Genomic DNA, 16,474 nt, shown 5'->3' with positions numbered 1-16,474 from the left:
ATATCAAGTGCATTGAGGCGACTGAGACCTATAGCTTTGCCTTCTGAGAAATATGAAGCTGATTTACCTCCTGCTCCTCAGCCTCTGACTGTTTCTTCAGATACTCTTTACGTGCATTGTGTGCCACCATGTCTGCATCCTCACGTTCCAAGGTCAAGACTGTTTCCCTATAAAAGGTAGCCTCCTTGATTGACCCGTACACCGGACTCGCCGCCTTTTTCAGGAGCTGTTTCTTCTCGATGAAGGCCAGAACCTCGTCCAGGCCTCCAAGGCCATCAACGAGCCCCGCTTCAAGGGCTTGGGCACCAGTGTAACGCTTTGATTCCAGCACAACCTCTCGGAGCAGTTTGTTACTTGTCAATTTTTGTTGTAGGAGGACAGAAATTCCCGGCCGGAGCTCGGCCCCTAGATCCAGTTCGTTCAAGCATGTCAACCCTCTATGTGGGTTCATGATCCGATAGTCGCAAGAGAGAGCCAGGAGGAGACCGCCTGCGAAGGCATGCCCATTCATCAAAGCAACGACCGGCATTGGGTACGTGAGGATTGTGTGCCAGAGAGGGTACAGACTCGACTGGAAGAAGGTGGGATCGGCCATGGCAGACTCATAGTCCAGGCCATTGGAGAAGAACTTGGCGATTGCTGACGTGATGATCACCACGCCCTTTGGGTACCTCTGGCGGATTATCAGAAGAGACAGGCGAAGAGTGCTGTTGAGAGCCGGAGTCAGCCGGTTATCTGGTTCAGACTGGAAGGTGACAAGGTAGACACTCGGAGAAGGTGTGGTCACGACCACTGCGCCCGGGGTTGCAACTGAACCGGGCTTGGAAGTCAATGGGAGAGTGAATAATTGAGACATGGTTGTCACTGTAGCCTGTGCAACATTCCTCAAACATCGAACGACTTTTCGATTCTTCAATCTTCGTGCTCATAGGAATGAATGGCCGGCAATGGACCGCTGAAGAGGGTCTCGGTTGTGAACGGCCGGAAGACCAGCCCAGGACGGGCTACACCGATCCCTCGGAAAAGACGAGGCTCCATGAGCCTGGATCACCAATGTCTGTTCCCGTGAGGGCCAGAAGGCATTCACAGTATATGTTTCAGGCGGGGGACGATTCCGGGGAAAGTTGTGGAGTCACTTGAACGGAAGCGGGAACATGATACAGACCGGGTTCCACCAGTCAGAATTGTTCGCGACAGTTCGTGAGGTTGACCTATAGTGAGCTTCTCTACTTGGAGCGATATCTATCGCCTCTACATATTGCTCGGTTGAAGAAGCTAGAATTGGCAGAACCTCAAATTCCAAATTCCAAACTCCCAGAACGAGATACCTAAAACCCTCCTGTATGACAATGGCAGCGGCCGAAGCAACAGCTTTCTTTCAGAGCCTGGCTCCAATCGCGCCAGACCCCGTCGCCGTGACGGACTCCTACAAGGACAAGGACAACCTGGCCTATTATATGTCCCAAATCCCGCTTCGGACGCCTCGCCGCCTCAAAGTCATCATTTCTGGTTGTGGTCTGAGTGGTATATCCTTTGCCCACGAAGTAAACCAGGGCGAGATCCTTCAAAACGTGGACCTCACGATCTATGAGAAAGACGCTGGGATCGGAGGGACCTGGTACGAGAACCGATATCCTGGGTAAGTACTGTGGTGCTTTGTTCCCTCGCAGCTTCATGTAAGGTAATTGAGCTGACTGAACTCCCTTCGCCAGCTGTGCATGTGACATTCCGGTGCACAACTATCAATTTGCCTGGGCTCCATATCCGTACTTCTCAAGCTACTATGCGTCGAGTGCTGAGATCTGTCGGTATCTCAATGACGTGGCGGACCAATTCGATCTTCGAAAGTACATCCACACCTGTCACAAGGTCGTTGGTGCGAGATGGGACGAGCAGCGCTGCAAGTGGACCGTGACCGTACAGCGTCTCGGCACAGAAGAACTCCCATCGACGCACTCCGACCAGGCTGGCAATGGAGGCGTCACATTGTCCACGTTCGAAGACGAGTGTGATGTGTTCATCAACGCCACCGGCTTCGTCAACGACTGGAAGTGGCCCGCCGTTCCAAACAGAGAGTCATATCAGGGTCGTATCCTCCACTCGGCCGCCTGGCCCAAAGAGCACCAGTCCTTCGAAGGTGAGACCGTGGCTCTCATTGGGAACGGAAGCAGTGGTATACAGATACTCCCAGCCATCTTGGATGAGGCCCAAAAGGTCTATGTGTTCATTCGCAACCCGACCTGGGTCACAGCAGGATTCGCGTCCAAATATGCCGGGCCCGACGGCACCAACATCATCTTCACCGAGGAACAGAAAGAATATTGGGCCAATAACCTCGACAAGTACTACGAGTATCGAAAGGGTGTAGAGGCTGAGCTGAACAACAGCTTCCGTATTTACATGAAGCACAGTGCGGAACAGCAGGTCGCCAAAGACTTTGCCACCAAACAGATGACGACAAAGCTCGCAAAGAAACCCGAGTTGATAAAACTGCTTCTCCCAGAGTTCGCCGTTGGGTAAGCTTCAGAAGCCAATACCCTCGCTATATCAAGCTGACCTGGGACAGGTGCCGGCGCGCAACGCCCGGGATTGGCTACCTCGAAGCCCTGGCCTCGGACAAAGTGGAAGTGGTCTGGGGCGAGATCGACTCCTTCACCAAGGACGGCTTGCGCTCTGCATCCGGCAAAGAGGTGAAGGTGGATTCGATCATTTGCGCGACCGGCTTCAATGTCGGGTTTGCCCCTCGATTTCCGGTGCTAGGTCGAAACAACGTCGACCTCCAGGAAGAGTGGAAGGAAAACCCAAAGGCCTACCTCTCGGTGACGACCACCGATATGCCAAACTACTTCGTCTACAACGGCCCCGCGAGCGCCATCGGCCACGGGAGCCTGGTCTCTTCGATCGACATCATCACCGACTACATTGCGGACCTGGTCCGCAAAATGCAGACCGAGAACTACGGGTCCGTCTGTCCCAAGCGCGAGGTGGTTGATGCGTGGCAACAGCACTGTTTCGCGTGGCTCACCAAGACCGCGTGGAACACGCCGTGCGTCAGCACGTACAAGAACGGCAAGAAGGACGGCCCGCTGGTCTCCCTGCACCCGGGATCTCGACTGCATTACTTCGAACTCCTCCAGAGCCACAGGTACGAAGATTTTGACTGGAAGAGTCTCTCACAGCGGCCGGAGATGAGATTTGCCTGGTTGGCCAGTGGATTTACCCGGGGGGAAACGAAGCGCCACCTCGCGAAGCTGAAAGGCGAAGAGACTGATATCGATCTTACGTGAGTCCTCTCCGTGCCTTTCTATGTGGCACCGCCAACACGCACTGCGTGTGTTTATTTTAACTCCTGCTGATCTGTACTCCCCAAATAGATGGTTCCTGGGACCGGCTGATGCATCGGCTCACATCCGACGCAGACACAACCTGGCCGAGATTCTTGCCTCTCAAGGCGTCGTGAACGGAGCCCAGCACCAGACTGTGAACGGCGTAGTGATCAACGGCAATCACGATCACTGATAAATCTCGGAAACACGAAAGCGGAATGACGAAGCACAGAATCGGCAGGGGTGCGTGCAATGGTGGCTCGCCGGCTGAGGGGAGTCAGTGACACACTCGGCCATGTGCGGTGACGAGGACACTTGATGTTGTATTTAAAATTGCCCATAGAAAGTATTCTGTAGACCTTGTCGACGAAAACTTCACATCAACGAACTCACTGAACATGATAATCTGTCTGGATTCGTGAATCTGGCTCCATTTCATGGAGTTGGGCCAGCCTTTGGGTCTATAACTACCGTGGTAAAGTCTGGCTTTCTATCTAGCAACCAGCCCATGCCTTCGATCTGTTCGATCCTGAACTTCTTGCTGGCCTCCAAGAAGGGGAAGAACAGGAAATGCGCATGTGGCAGTCCGGGGTAGAGATACCTCTTTGTCTTGCATCCGGCCTCGTGGCTCAAGATATGTTCGTAAATGATCGCTTCGTCTCTCAGTGGATCTAGCCCGTCGATGTGGAAAACTGCAGGAGGCAGTCCTTTGTGACCCCTGGGGTGCTTGAGTATCGAGTACAGGACAGCGTCGTTCTCGTCAGGCTGGTACCCGTTGATAAACATCTCCAGTGTCGGTCCCGATAGAACCGGCGCGTTTCGGTTTTGCTTCTGAGAGAGATAGAACTTTTCATACTGTGCCGGTACCGCCGTCGCAGGAGAAACCATCGGCATGGCGAGGTACTGGCCGGTCAGTGGGAAAGCCAAACCTTCGTCTCGAGCGAGGTGTGCGAGAGTCGCTGCGATGCTGCCACCGGCAGAGGTGCCGCCGACCACGAAGCCGAGTGATGGGTTGGCGCCGAGGGACGTTGCATTCTCTGTAATCCACTTGAGTGCATCCCAGCCATCGTTGATAGCGTGGGGGAAAGTGAATTCGGGGGCCAGACGATAAGAGACCGAAACCGCGACGGCGCCAAATGCCTGGACGAAATTTCGACAACTCAGTTCTTCGCCTTCAGGGGATCCAACACAGAAGCCTCCACTGTGGAAGAAGACGATCAGAGGGCTTCCGTCTTTGGAGGGCACCTTGGGCTGGAACAGCTTAGCTCTGATCATGGTTCCATCTCTTGCTGGGTACTGTATCTCGCTCTGAGCAACTTCAGCCGGTGCCGGACCCAGTGCCGCAAGAGAGGCAGCATGGCGTTGGAGAGCAGCCCTCTTATATGACAGGAGATCGTGGTCCTCTGGAGGCAATGGGTTGTCTTGGATGAACTATAGTATGGGATGAGTAGCGGTAACGATTTCCTAAGGCCTCTTCAAACATACGCTTTCGAGCTCTGGATCGATGATTGCAAGGGACAAAATCGTCTCCACGTCGAGGATGGAATCGACTGTTTGAGCCATTGTGATCAGATGGCTGGCACGGTACCTTACAGGGCATGTATTTGATGCGAGCTTGAGTCAATCTCCGATAGCCTGCCAAATTTGTATGTGGCGAGTTCGTCCCGAGTAGCTTATAATGGTGAGGGATGCGGCTAACATCTGGGTGACAGCCGGAGTTGGCACAGAGAACATAGCAGGGCATCTGTGAGGCGATGCTTCAAAGCGGACATACCTTCGATGACCTCGGGGTAGGATTGGCACCCGGCGTGAATGGCTGTATGGTAGGTTTTCGAGGGCCGACTTCCTTCACAATGGAAAGCTCTTGACTGGTTCCTCGGCTTGGTCAGGATTGAGGTTCCGGACCTTTTTCACCCATCAAGCGCCCGGCGCGCTCGGAACCTAGTGTTCAATCTCCTAATAGCTCATGACTGGTGCCCCTTCGTGGCTGGCCCTAAGTGGATCTACTGTGATCCTGTGCAGAGACTGTGGTCTGTCTTATTTCACTATGCTATTATCTGCTCGCGAAGAAGACTCCAGGCCACGACTGGCACAAGCTGGCACCTGTGACCGGTGGACACAATGTCACTTTACAATATCACTGAGCATAAGATACCATGTCAACACATCCGTGAATATCCCAAAGCTGTGAGCGCCACGCAAGAGGATGTATTACATCTAGCCGTTAAGCAGTATGTCCCCAAGGACAACCTCGTTCCTCAGCCTGGCGATATAACAATCATTGCGGCACATGCCAATGGGTTTCCAAAAGAGTTGTACGAGCCGTTATGGGATGATCTTCACGCGCAGGCGGTGCAACAAGGTTTCCGGATACGAGGAATCTGGATGGCAGACGTTGCGCAGCAGGGTCAAAGCGGTATCATGAACCAGGAGCTGCTTGGGAACGATCCCAACTGGAATGACCATCCGCGGGATCTACTTCATCTCATCAACCTGATGCGCGACGAGATGCCGAGGCCCTTCATAGGCATCGGCCACTCTATGGGAGGATGTCATATGTATGGGCCAAAACCCAGACTTTTCACGACTCGGGATATAGCTAACATAGGTAAAAAGCGTGAACCTAGCGTACCTACATCCACGGCTCTTTACTACTCTCATTCTCATCGATCCTGTCATCCAAACACTTTCTGTTATTTCTCCCGATCAAGGCCCCAGTCCCGCCCGCCTTTCGACATTTCGAAGAGATCTCTGGTCGTCTCGAGAAGATGCCGCAAAGGGGTTTAAGGCGAGTAGATTCTATCAACAATGGGATCCCCGGGTGCTGGAGCGCTGGATTGAGTATGGCCTCCGCGATGTGCCGGCACTCCTAGATTCGACGGAGAAGAATCTCGCCCAAGAAGGAAAACGTCCTGTGACGTTGACGACGTCTATACACCAGGAGGTCTTCACGTTCGTGCGTCCCAATTACGAAGGGTACGGCATCAACGGCAAACCGGTCAGCCGCAAGACTCACGCAGACCTCAACCCTACTCTCCCTTTGATCTTCCCTTTCTATCGCGCTGAAGCAGCCCAAGCATTCTTCAGACTCCCGGAATTGAGACCGAGTGTCCTCTATATCTTTGGCGGGAAGTCGGAAGTCTGTCCTCCGGATTCCTGCAAGATCAAGATCGACCTCACTGGAGTCGGCGTTGGTGGTAGCGGAGGAGCACCTCTTGGACGTGTCTGCAGCGTCCTTCTCGAGGAACATGGGCACCTCCTTCCCATGGAGGCCACGGGTAAGACGGCGAAACATACTGGCGATTGGATAAGTAAGGAGTGGCAGCTCTGGAGAAAGGACGAGGCAGAGCATAGACGAACATGGCTGTCTAGGCCCCTACGCGAAAAGCAAACCCTCGACGATCGATGGAGGAAGATGATCGGAGGCCCTTTTGTCAGAACAACAAAGTTATGATTTTGCTAGATCTGCCCCCTGCTGGCGGGGCGTCTTCACTTCTTGTCGTCCCCAGAGGCCCAGACTTCTGTCACACCTTCAGACATGTTTTCATTCGGCCTCGTGTACCAATCAATTCGCCAAGCGGGACACCTATGGAGGGGAGCAAGAGCAGTCTTGTGTGAATCGGGTCGTCATGCAGCTCACCAGCGAAGAAAGCGTAGAGTTATTGGCTTCGTACCCGGCTTGGGTCTGGTGGTAGTCACCCCTATAGTGAAGAGCCTCGCCAGCCTCGTCGGTACCTGTAATCCTTGGCATCTGCTGCTTTGAGACAATCACTGTACGGAAGCGGGTCTGAGGCGTCATTTGGGTGGGTCTTGTCACGGAATCGCGGAGCTCCCCCGGAATACCGTATGTTTCAACGCCAGCCGGTAATTTTACGGTCATGGTGGACCAGTTGAGTGGGAAGGTTTCAAGTGATCACAAAGCTCTGAACCCCAAAGCTGAGTGAGAATTGAAGACGGCAATGGATTGTTTGTCGGAACGAGGCTCACCGCATAGCCAATTCCACGAGTAAACCGGTCCAGGAGACGTGTTAAGCCTGAGGAAAGACCAGTATGCGCAACTGCGCAAGCTCGGTTTGCTGCCGCGAACTTTCACTCGATTGGAGCTACATCGACATCCTAGAACGTAAACCGCTTTCCGTTAGATTGTGTGCAAAGAGCCATGGTCCATCTCTTACTAAAGCATATACCGAGACCTGAAAAGTTCAGTCACCATCCTCCCAGGTTATGAGCTACTCTCTGGACAAAATGCAGGCGCTCCAGGGAATCCGGGTTGTCGAATTGGCAGGTCTTGCCACGACTCCCTTCGCCGGTATGATGCTTGCCGACTACGGGGCGAGCGTGTTGCGTGTCGACCGCGCAGGGCCGACCAATGCGGCCAGCCCTGATAATCTCGTTCGCCACAAGTCTTCAATGGCGCTGGACCTGAAAGCGCCACGAGGCAAAAAGCTGCTCCTTGATCTGCTGGCAAACAGCGACGTCTTGCTCGACCCTTACCGTCCTGGCGTCTTGGAGCGGATGGGGTTGAGGCCTGAGTTCTTGATCCAACAGAATCCTCGACTCATCGTTGCTCGATTGACTGGCTTTCGACGGCGTGGGGAGTATTCCACCATGGCAGGACACGACATCAACTACCTGGCCGTGTCGGGCCTGTTGTCAACCCTGGGCCCATCTGCTCCCGTATTCCCCGAGGGCCGCCCCCATCCACCGAGCCCGCCGGCAAACCTATTGGGGGATTTCGCTGGTGGGGGGCTGATGTGTGTGGTGGGAATCCTTCTGGCACTCCAATATCGAGCACGGACCGGCAAGGGCCAGGTCGTCGAGACGAACATGGTCGACGGTGCTTCGTACCTCGCGACAATGCCTCGGTTATCCCGGCACCTTCCAGGGCAGTGGGATAAGCCGCGCGGACAGAATCTTGTCGACGGCGGCTGTCCTTACTACAACGTGTATGAATGCAAAGATGACGGGACGTACATGGCACTGGCCGCACTGGAGCCGCCGTTTTGGAAAGCCTTCTGCAAAGGCATCGGCCTTTCGGACCAGGACTGGGGTGGCAAGCGAGAGGATCCTCGAGTGTGGCCCAAGATGAAGGCCGTGCTTCAGGCCCGCTTTCGCAGCAAGACTCGTGCGGAATGGGAAGCCATCTTCTACGAGACCGACGCATGCTGTACCCCGATCGTCTCCTACGATGAGTTGGTCGCCAAGGGATACGAGCACCAACTCCCTGCTCACTTGACCGAGAGCCCCGGCTTCGAAATCGGGCAGGCCGGCTGGAACGACGAGGCATTGGCAGTCGGGGTCGGTGGCGAAAACGTGCTTCGAGAGTGGCTCGGCTATGAGAAAGGCAAGGACTATGTCGTCGAAGAAGGCACGTTTGCGAAGGCAGAGAACAGCAAATTGTGACCGAAGCAAGAACAACCTTGCAGGAAGGGAGAAGAGTCCATATCCATAACCCGGGTCAATTTAATAAGCATTATCCAGACAACTTCAACACCGAAAGTAATATATAGATAAGTTCAGGTACGTGTCGGAAGGGGTAAGTGATCGACATATGACAGACTCTGGTCTTTCTGGAGACCGTTGAAAGCCTCTTCTACCGGGATCTTTTGTCCGTCCAAAGGCCTCAACCTGTGAGCGCGTCGTCTTACTTAGGGAACGACCTTCAGCGAGTATGACGCGCTGATGAAACAAGAGGGGGGATACTTTATTCAAAAGTCCCGGTCGACCAGCCGTTGAGCATTTCCGTATCACCGATCGAGTCATAGACATTGTCAAAATCCAGACCCACGTAGGAGCCTGGTTCCGTGAACTTGAAACTGTCGTCTGTCAACGGAAAGAGATTCGAGAGCTCGTCAGCACTGGGATTGAAGATGGGCAGGGCGCTTTGCTTGGGAGTCTGTCGTCGCTCCAGGTCAGCTGGGGACGGGCTGTATAGGGGGCAAAGGATCACACTTACCAGGATGGTGCAATTGCTCCCTCTCTCGTGTGAGCGATGGAGCACACAGATGCCAGGTTGCAGGAAGCCCTTCAAAACGTGGTAGGCCGTCTGCGCCACCGTGTCGCGTAGTTGGGCGAGCTTCTCCAGACATTGGACGCCCTTCTTGACCTTTTCGGTGATGAACTCGCAGTGGTTGTCGTTCACCAGTGATGAGACTTTGGGCAGCGCCACGAGGTTGTAGATGCATTCGATGACGGATATGGCCGAGAACGGAGTGATGGGCGGGCGCGATTGATTCTGCGAATTGTGGTCCATCAATGCCGTGATGATGTCGCTGGCGATCTGGCGGCAGACATGGACCTCAAAAATGAACTCACTGTGGCGGTCCCGGCTGGCGTTGGTTAGGTCCAGCTTCCTGTCTTTCCACAGATGCCGTCTTATCGACAGGCGGAGGTTATTGATCCTCTGTTGTGTTTCAAGTTAATCAGGATCACTCAAGGGGCCGAACGAAAGTAGGGAGGAGAGAAGAAGACTTACTAAGTAGACAAGGAGTCTCAGACCCATGACCTGCTTGGCTGCCGGCTGTCCCAGATTGCTTAGTTCCGGAGCAGAGTCGCTTTGCCAGACCAGAGTTGGGCACATGGATCTACTCGCCCGCAACAAAAGCGCATCAATGATGGTAGTCTCTTCGTAGTCACCAGCCTTAGGCGGCCGAAGGCAGTAGAATGAGTCGCAAGCCCGGGCCGTCAAGCGACCAATGGTGGCCAAGAACTGGAGATAGGAGAACCATTCGTACTGACTGATATATGCAGGCTGTGGCTCCTTTTTGGCGTTGCTGCTCGATGTGCGGTCGGGGGCTTCGCAATAGAGAAATGGGATGGGGATGGACCGATCGGTGCTCAGCACCTGTCGACACTCCTCGGAAAAATCATCAACCATGAAGTCCGTGTCGTGGATCAAATACGACCGCCCGTAGCGCTGGGCGGCTTGACGGTCCATGAGATAGAGCACCCACCAAAGCGCACGATTCGAACTGGACTCATCCGCCGAGCACCCGGCCCAAGTCTTCTGGTTGTTCAAGCCGGCCGTGAGTGCTTCGTTGACAGCATCGATCACGGACACCGAAAAGCGATCCACGCGTTCGATGGCGACCATGTAGAAGGACTCAACGAGCCGAAGTCGCACCAAGTCGAAATTGACAGGTCTGGTCCGGTAGTACTGGGCCATGATTCTCTTGCTCTCCACAAACCAGCCTTGGTCGTAGCGGCGGCTGTTCGTGTTCGCCAGGGGATTGAACGTCAAGTGCTCTGCCTTGGCGAGCATCATGCACGTCAAAGCCAAAAGAGTGATCTCTTCCGGCTTTGCGTCCTTGATGCTTAAGCGAGCGGTGCGCTTGTTGTAATGGGTGGCGAACAGCGCTCTCAGCCGTCGGGTGAACTCCGTCCGATGTACGACGGGTAAGGAGAAGTTGAATTCGACAAAGTAGACTTCGAGGAGTTGGAAGAGGCGCATGCTCGGGACGAGGCACGTCTCCAGGTCGACGGGAAAGCAGGCCCGCGCCTTTCGGGTCAGCTCCCACTCCGGTATTGAATCTCTCAGTTCGCGGATCTGCATGGCCAAAGAGCCATAGAGCAGGCTCTGGCCTTGACATTCGTCATCAATACTGGCCCTTTCGGTCGCGAACTCTTGTGTATATGGAGGTGGGTCGCCACGAAAGATGATACTCTCAGGTGAGAAGCCCTCGTCATCGACCGTCATTACTTGGCTGATGCTCCGGTCAGCACCGTGTGGTGAGGCCATGTAGTGAGCCATGGCTAGGCTGCAACTACTTACTCCGAGATCAAGCCCACGGCTTGTTCGCCGATCGGGTTTTGAGCAGAGACATCGTTAGTCCCGTGGGCCTTCAGTTGCCTGATTTCCTCTTCCAGTTGAAGTAGTCGTTTTTGCACGTCTGTCTCTCGCTGCGTCTTGGATGGCCAACTGGGCAGCTGCTGAGTTGGTGGCTTTCTCTGAGGGGCCTGCTGTGGTCTTACCAACATTTAGACAGGCCCCTGACAGACGAGGCTCTTCGCTTCCATGGAGGAGGGGGGAAATCATTTACCTGGCCCAGTCGTCATTTGGCTTGTGGGATTTCGGGTCCGCCGGTCTGGAGTAATCACATTCCAGTTGGTAGAATTGGCATCGTTGACATGGACGGTCGCCGCTACACTGTGAGAAGGCAACCTTGTCAGCTGCTGTTTGTAACAATGAACGTCACCCCCAACGGGATCGTAACTCGTGCTGACATGCCTTTGTCTTCCGGCGACGGCATTCGATGCTGTTCATGTTAGCGAGAGCGTTCAAGGACTTCAAGGACTTTGTTTGAGTGTCAAATTGAGTCGGATGCATCTGATGCAGCCGGAAAAGCCAGCTATGCGCAGGAATAAGACTCAGACGTACCAAGCGCAGGACACGTATCTCGAACGCCGCACGGGGCCAGTCTCGGTCCTCTCTACACGGCTGTCGTTCATCGGACGTGGGCCTTGATTGAGCATATGAGGCAAGTGAGCATGTTCGAAGGGGGAAGGCATCTTGATTTTCTGGCGGCGAAAAGTTATGGACGATCTGAAGAGGCGAAATTGATACATTTAACCCGACAGGTTCGAAGGGTGAGCTAGAGAGAGGGGATAGAGTCTCAGAGGGGGGAATACCCCAGAGACCCGACCCCGCAGATGCCTCCCTGCCAAAAAAGCCTAAACTAATCCTTACCATGCTGACTGCGGTTCGCGCGGCTATCCAGATTACTAGCTCGCCAAGTTCGGTGCTTGGGTGCCTCGGTGAGCTAACCAGATAGGGCAGGTTGTGTATGGGTATCTGGTACAGTACGGAGTACACTAGGTAAATCTGGGGAAATACGGTATTGTGTTCCGGACCTGAGGCATCTTGCGAAGCCGCCAACCAAATCTACGTCTCTGCAGATTTGTACTTTCGGCTTCTATATACGGGAGATCCAAGGGCGGTGGTTCGAGTGCACGGCGACAGGGCTATTTGCATAGTGGCTATGCACAATCTGATAACGAAACAATCTTGTCGACGCATCAACATAGGTCTCCTCACAACGAGATACATGCAAAAGTCCACTGCATCAAGATGAAAATTTCGTTCTTCCTCCAGACGTAGATCATGTTTCTGCCACTCGAGCATTGTTGCCAGGACTATAGTCCTCTAGAGCTAGTCATTCTGGACCCATCTTGGCATCACTGCACTCGAGAAAACCAAAGTCATTCGGGCCTGTACGAGCTACGCTGCGTAAGATGGAATGCGCAAGCCAGATGCTGCATCAATATGGTTTCATTCCCTGCTACACATTGCAGAACAAGCGTGTCGAACGTCTCCTGGGGCGCTGCTGCCGTGGGAGACCTCGTCTTCTCAGCAAAGTACACGGTCCGAGATATGTAGTCGATGTCTTGGCCGGGGACGCACCTGTCACGTCCTAAACCCTGAACTGGTAGCACTAACGCTCAGAACGCCTTTCCGAGAGGTCAGTTCGTAGTTTGACCCCGGACCCCGCGCTGTCCCTAGCTGGAGTACCGGCTGGAGCACCGGTTGGAGCACCGGCAGGGGTCACGGGCGGGAAGCAAATGCTTCGCGGAACCTGACGAGGCTTGGGCGAAGGTCTCCGTTCCAGCTCAACCTTCAACTAGTGTTCGATGTTGATGTCTTGAAGTACAAAAACTCCTCATCACCCTTATCTGAGGCAGTTTGGCTGGCACACTATCAGCGAAGACTTTGTTTACGCCGAGGCTGTACGATCTGTATTGGCCCTCACATTGACACTTGTCTGCTGTGTTGTGCGGCCCACCTGCCCTGCACCATGGCTTACAGCGAGAAGACAGAGGATGAAAGTGTCATCGAAACCGACCTTCGGCACCTGGAGCAAGCCGCTCCAGAGTCTAGAGAGAAGGTGCAGGGGACTGAGGTGGGCGAGGTTTTGCCCCGACCGTCCAATGACCCTAACGACCCGCTGGTGAGTCTTTCAACGCTTCCAGAGCCATAACAGCCTCAACTGACAATATCACCTACAGAATTGGTCTTGGTGGGAGAAGCACTTGGCGTTATCTGTTGTTGCCGCTCAGACGTTCCAGGGCGGCTTCGATGCGGGCTCCGCTTCAGCAGGGCTCATTCAACAGTCAGCGATCTACCAGGTGTCCGTATCGAGGATGCTACAGGCCACCAGCGCCTTTGCGCTGCTTATGGCATTCGGAGGTTGCATCTGGGTCCCTTTTGCGCATCGTTACGGCAGAAGACCCATCCTCATTCTGGCTGCTCTGATCGCGGCGATGGGAACTTTGGCCGGTGCTGTCGGTCAAACATATGGAGTCTTTGTCGGGTCTAGGGTGAATAGCTCCTAAACACACTCTCTCAGCAAGTATCTCCAGTGCTGACAGGCTAGATCCTCCTTGGCTTTGGGGCATCAGCGTCAATGTCGTTGGGCTCACTGATGGTAACAGACATGTTCTTTACCCACGGTCAGTTCACTTGCCTCGGAAAAAGACTTCGTACTGATCTTTCGCCTCGGACAGAGCGTGGCCAGAAAATGGGGATCTGGATCGTGTTTTTTGCTGCATCACCTTATCTCTCCACTCTGCTGGACGGTCTTGTCGTCTATTATGCCGACTGGAGGTGGATGATGTGGGTTACCTTTTTCATGTGGTGTTTGCAGCTTGTGTGGGATGTGTTCCTTTTGCCGGAGACGCTGTATCAAAAGAGAGGAGACATTGATCCCGTTCCCCAGAAAGAATCATGGCTCCATCGTCTTCGCTTCAGGAGATTTGACGGTCACCTTACTGCTGAAGACTTCTACAAACCATTCATGCTCTGGAAATACCCTTCTATCATCTTCCCGGCTATCTATTACGGGAACATGTACGGGTTTTGTGCCTTCGCCAGCTTGGGCATCCTCCCATACGTAAGTGCGCGAAATCACACATCGACCAGTCCACGCTGACCGAGTTACGCAGGCCTTTCCCGAGATTTATGGCTTCAGCCCAATCGGGCAGGGTCTGATGGCTTTGCCTTTGTTTCTCGGCACTGTCATTGGGGAGCCTCTTGGGGGCCCTTTCTCCGACTGGGTGTTTAGAATTCGATCGCGAAAGGCCGGGGCTCGCCACCCAGAGCAACGTCTGCAGGCAATTTGGCCGGGAGCCATCGTTGTTCCAGTACGTAAAGAAAGACTCCAACTCCGTCTATGTTCAATAAACCGGTCGCTGACGAGCTTATAGGTCGGCCTCGCCATGCTTGGACTCTTTCTACACTTTGAAGTTCATTGGATTGGACCCGCCATTGCGATATTCCTCTTCTCCTTGGGAATGCAAAATGTGGTTACCGTGGTGTGAGTCTCATCTTCTTAATGAACTGCCGGCATAGTCACGCATACGGACTTCTACTGACATTGCGGATATTAGTATCACCTATTCTGTAGACTGTTACACGCCACTGGCAGCAGAGATCGGCTTAATCTCCAACGTCGGCCGTCAGCTGTGCAGCTTCTACGTTTTCTTCTATCTCGACGCCTTCATCGTACGTGCAGGCTTCGGATGGGTCTTCGGTACATATGCGATTGCAATCACCCTGCTCTTTGGGTTAATACTTAGCTTGATGAAATGGGGGATGCTGTGGCGACAGAAGCTGGCACTTCCATCATACGCCCACGCGGCTCGTGGTTAACATGATACGCCTGTTCAGGGGGCGACAGCAACTCAGGTAGGGTTGGAGTCTGAAGACGAGTAGGACGGGCAGACGTGTGAGAATTTGCAGCCAAAGCAAGGCATGCAAATATGTGGAGATCACATGTGGTCGTGGTGATAGCCATCGTAAACTCTGCGAGATAAAGAGCTAATGAATCCGGCACGCGTGCGTTGAGGGCAACAATGCAATGAGGTAGCAAATCTGCTTTTCTGCTTATTGAAGAGCATTTACCGTAATGCAAGACTTTATCAGGTTGAACATTGACATTACGACGAGAGGATCATAGAGCTGGTCTTCAGCATCTGGTCGGGCATCTTGATATTTGCGCGCATATGGCCCCCTCCATCGACCTTGAGTCATTCACCAGGTGTTCCGTGTTGCTGGCACCGCCGACGTTAACCTTTGCAAACAGATCGTTATTCCAATGGAGCGGAAACGCCGGAATACAAGCGCCTCTCTCGACCGGACGCTAAGCCTCAAGCTTTGCCAGTGTACTTTGTGGACTCGATTCAAGCATTTGTCGACCGCCGAACTTTTCCTTCCCACTAGGGCAAGACGGAGCGGGAATTGGATGGCATTGGGAGGTCATTACATCCTGTATAGCTTCAAGAAACCAACCTTCCTCTCCCCGGAATCATACTCTATACTGTACCACTCAACGCACGCGCAACGTCCGCCAGAACATGAGGAAGATGTTCGGTGTACGATGATGATCTTCCACCTCGCAACCTCGGTTTCTCGATTTGATGGCCACAAGAAGACCAAAGCAGGATCTCGTCTTCGTTTTGAACAATAGACACATGCCTCGCAAATCGTCCGTCGTCGACCTCTAGCCCCATCAGATTGCCACTTTTGGACTTTTGTGGCTCAACAATCCGTCTCTCCTTGACATCTGCTTTTGATTGGCCACCAGGTTAACAACCCTCGACATGACATCGCCCGTTCCGTTCGCTGATCCAGCGTGGCACTCATTGCCGACACACCCCTTCTACAAGGACAGTCACCGCACGCTCCAGCGCTATGTCCGCGAGTACGTCGACAAATATATCATTCCAAACGCGCAGGACTGGGAAAACCAGGGATTTGTGCCAGACGAGGTGTGATTAAGAGAATCTGTGGAGACGATGGCGACATTGATATAATTGTTTTCTACTGCAGGCATACAAGCGACACGCTCAACTCGGCTTCTTGGCCGCATCTGCATACCCACTGCCTTTGAAAGAAGGGATCACCCTCCCAGCTGACATTCCCGTCTCTGGTGAGTATTCTTTACATCTGCACGCTCTTATTACTCCGAGCTTTGAAGTTGCACGCTGGCGAGCACGGCTGATGAGATGTGATGGGTGTAGAATGGGATGCATTTCATGATCAAATCGTATGTACCCGTCGTCTCCTTCCTGAGAGACAGGATAAGCTCCGTTCTCCGTACTTGTATAGCTATCACGGATCCTAATCAAAGTATTCCGTGAACAGGTCGTCGACG

The 16,474-nt window shown here is 53.6% G+C and overlaps 5 protein-coding genes across 5 annotated transcripts; 3 read left to right on the top strand and 2 right to left on the bottom strand.

The window, feature by feature from the left end:
- Window positions 1-28: 28 nt before the first annotated feature.
- Window positions 29-856, bottom strand: PV07_04832 (uncharacterized protein; the record flags this gene model as incomplete). The annotated part of the gene is made up of 1 exon (XM_016391678.1): window positions 29-856. The coding sequence occupies one exon, from the start codon at window positions 854-856 to the stop codon at window positions 29-31; it is 828 nt and encodes a 275-aa protein (XP_016249197.1).
- Window positions 857-3,761: 2,905 nt separating this feature from the next.
- PV07_04831 (uncharacterized protein) lies at window positions 3,762-4,889 on the bottom strand (the record flags this gene model as incomplete). Its single annotated transcript, XM_016391677.1, has 2 exons — window positions 3,762-4,757; window positions 4,812-4,889. 2 exons carry the CDS (start codon window positions 4,887-4,889, stop codon window positions 3,762-3,764), a joined length of 1,074 nt encoding a protein of 357 aa, XP_016249196.1.
- Window positions 4,890-5,447: 558 nt separating this feature from the next.
- Window positions 5,448-6,780, top strand: PV07_04830 (uncharacterized protein; the record flags this gene model as incomplete). The annotated part of the gene is made up of 2 exons (XM_016391676.1): window positions 5,448-5,884; window positions 5,943-6,780. The coding sequence occupies 2 exons, from the start codon at window positions 5,448-5,450 to the stop codon at window positions 6,778-6,780; spliced, it is 1,275 nt and encodes a 424-aa protein (XP_016249195.1).
- Window positions 6,781-7,550: 770 nt separating this feature from the next.
- PV07_04829 (uncharacterized protein) lies at window positions 7,551-8,729 on the top strand (the record flags this gene model as incomplete). Its single annotated transcript, XM_016391675.1, has 1 exon — window positions 7,551-8,729. One exon carries the CDS (start codon window positions 7,551-7,553, stop codon window positions 8,727-8,729), a length of 1,179 nt encoding a protein of 392 aa, XP_016249194.1.
- A 4,388-nt stretch (window positions 8,730-13,117) lies between these two features.
- Window positions 13,118-14,970, top strand: PV07_04828 (uncharacterized protein; the record flags this gene model as incomplete). The annotated part of the gene is made up of 7 exons (XM_016391674.1): window positions 13,118-13,270; window positions 13,329-13,640; window positions 13,697-13,772; window positions 13,827-14,212; window positions 14,265-14,462; window positions 14,526-14,635; window positions 14,709-14,970. The coding sequence occupies 7 exons, from the start codon at window positions 13,118-13,120 to the stop codon at window positions 14,968-14,970; spliced, it is 1,497 nt and encodes a 498-aa protein (XP_016249193.1).
- Between the last annotated feature and the right edge of the window lie 1,504 nt (window positions 14,971-16,474).

This window comes from Cladophialophora immunda, assembly GCF_000835495.1.
Source record: "Cladophialophora immunda strain CBS 83496 unplaced genomic scaffold supercont1.3, whole genome shotgun sequence".
Taxonomy (NCBI): domain Eukaryota; kingdom Fungi; phylum Ascomycota; class Eurotiomycetes; order Chaetothyriales; family Herpotrichiellaceae; genus Cladophialophora; species Cladophialophora immunda.
Note: the sequence above shows the minus strand (reverse complement) of the source record. Positions and strands in the feature narration are given on the sequence as shown.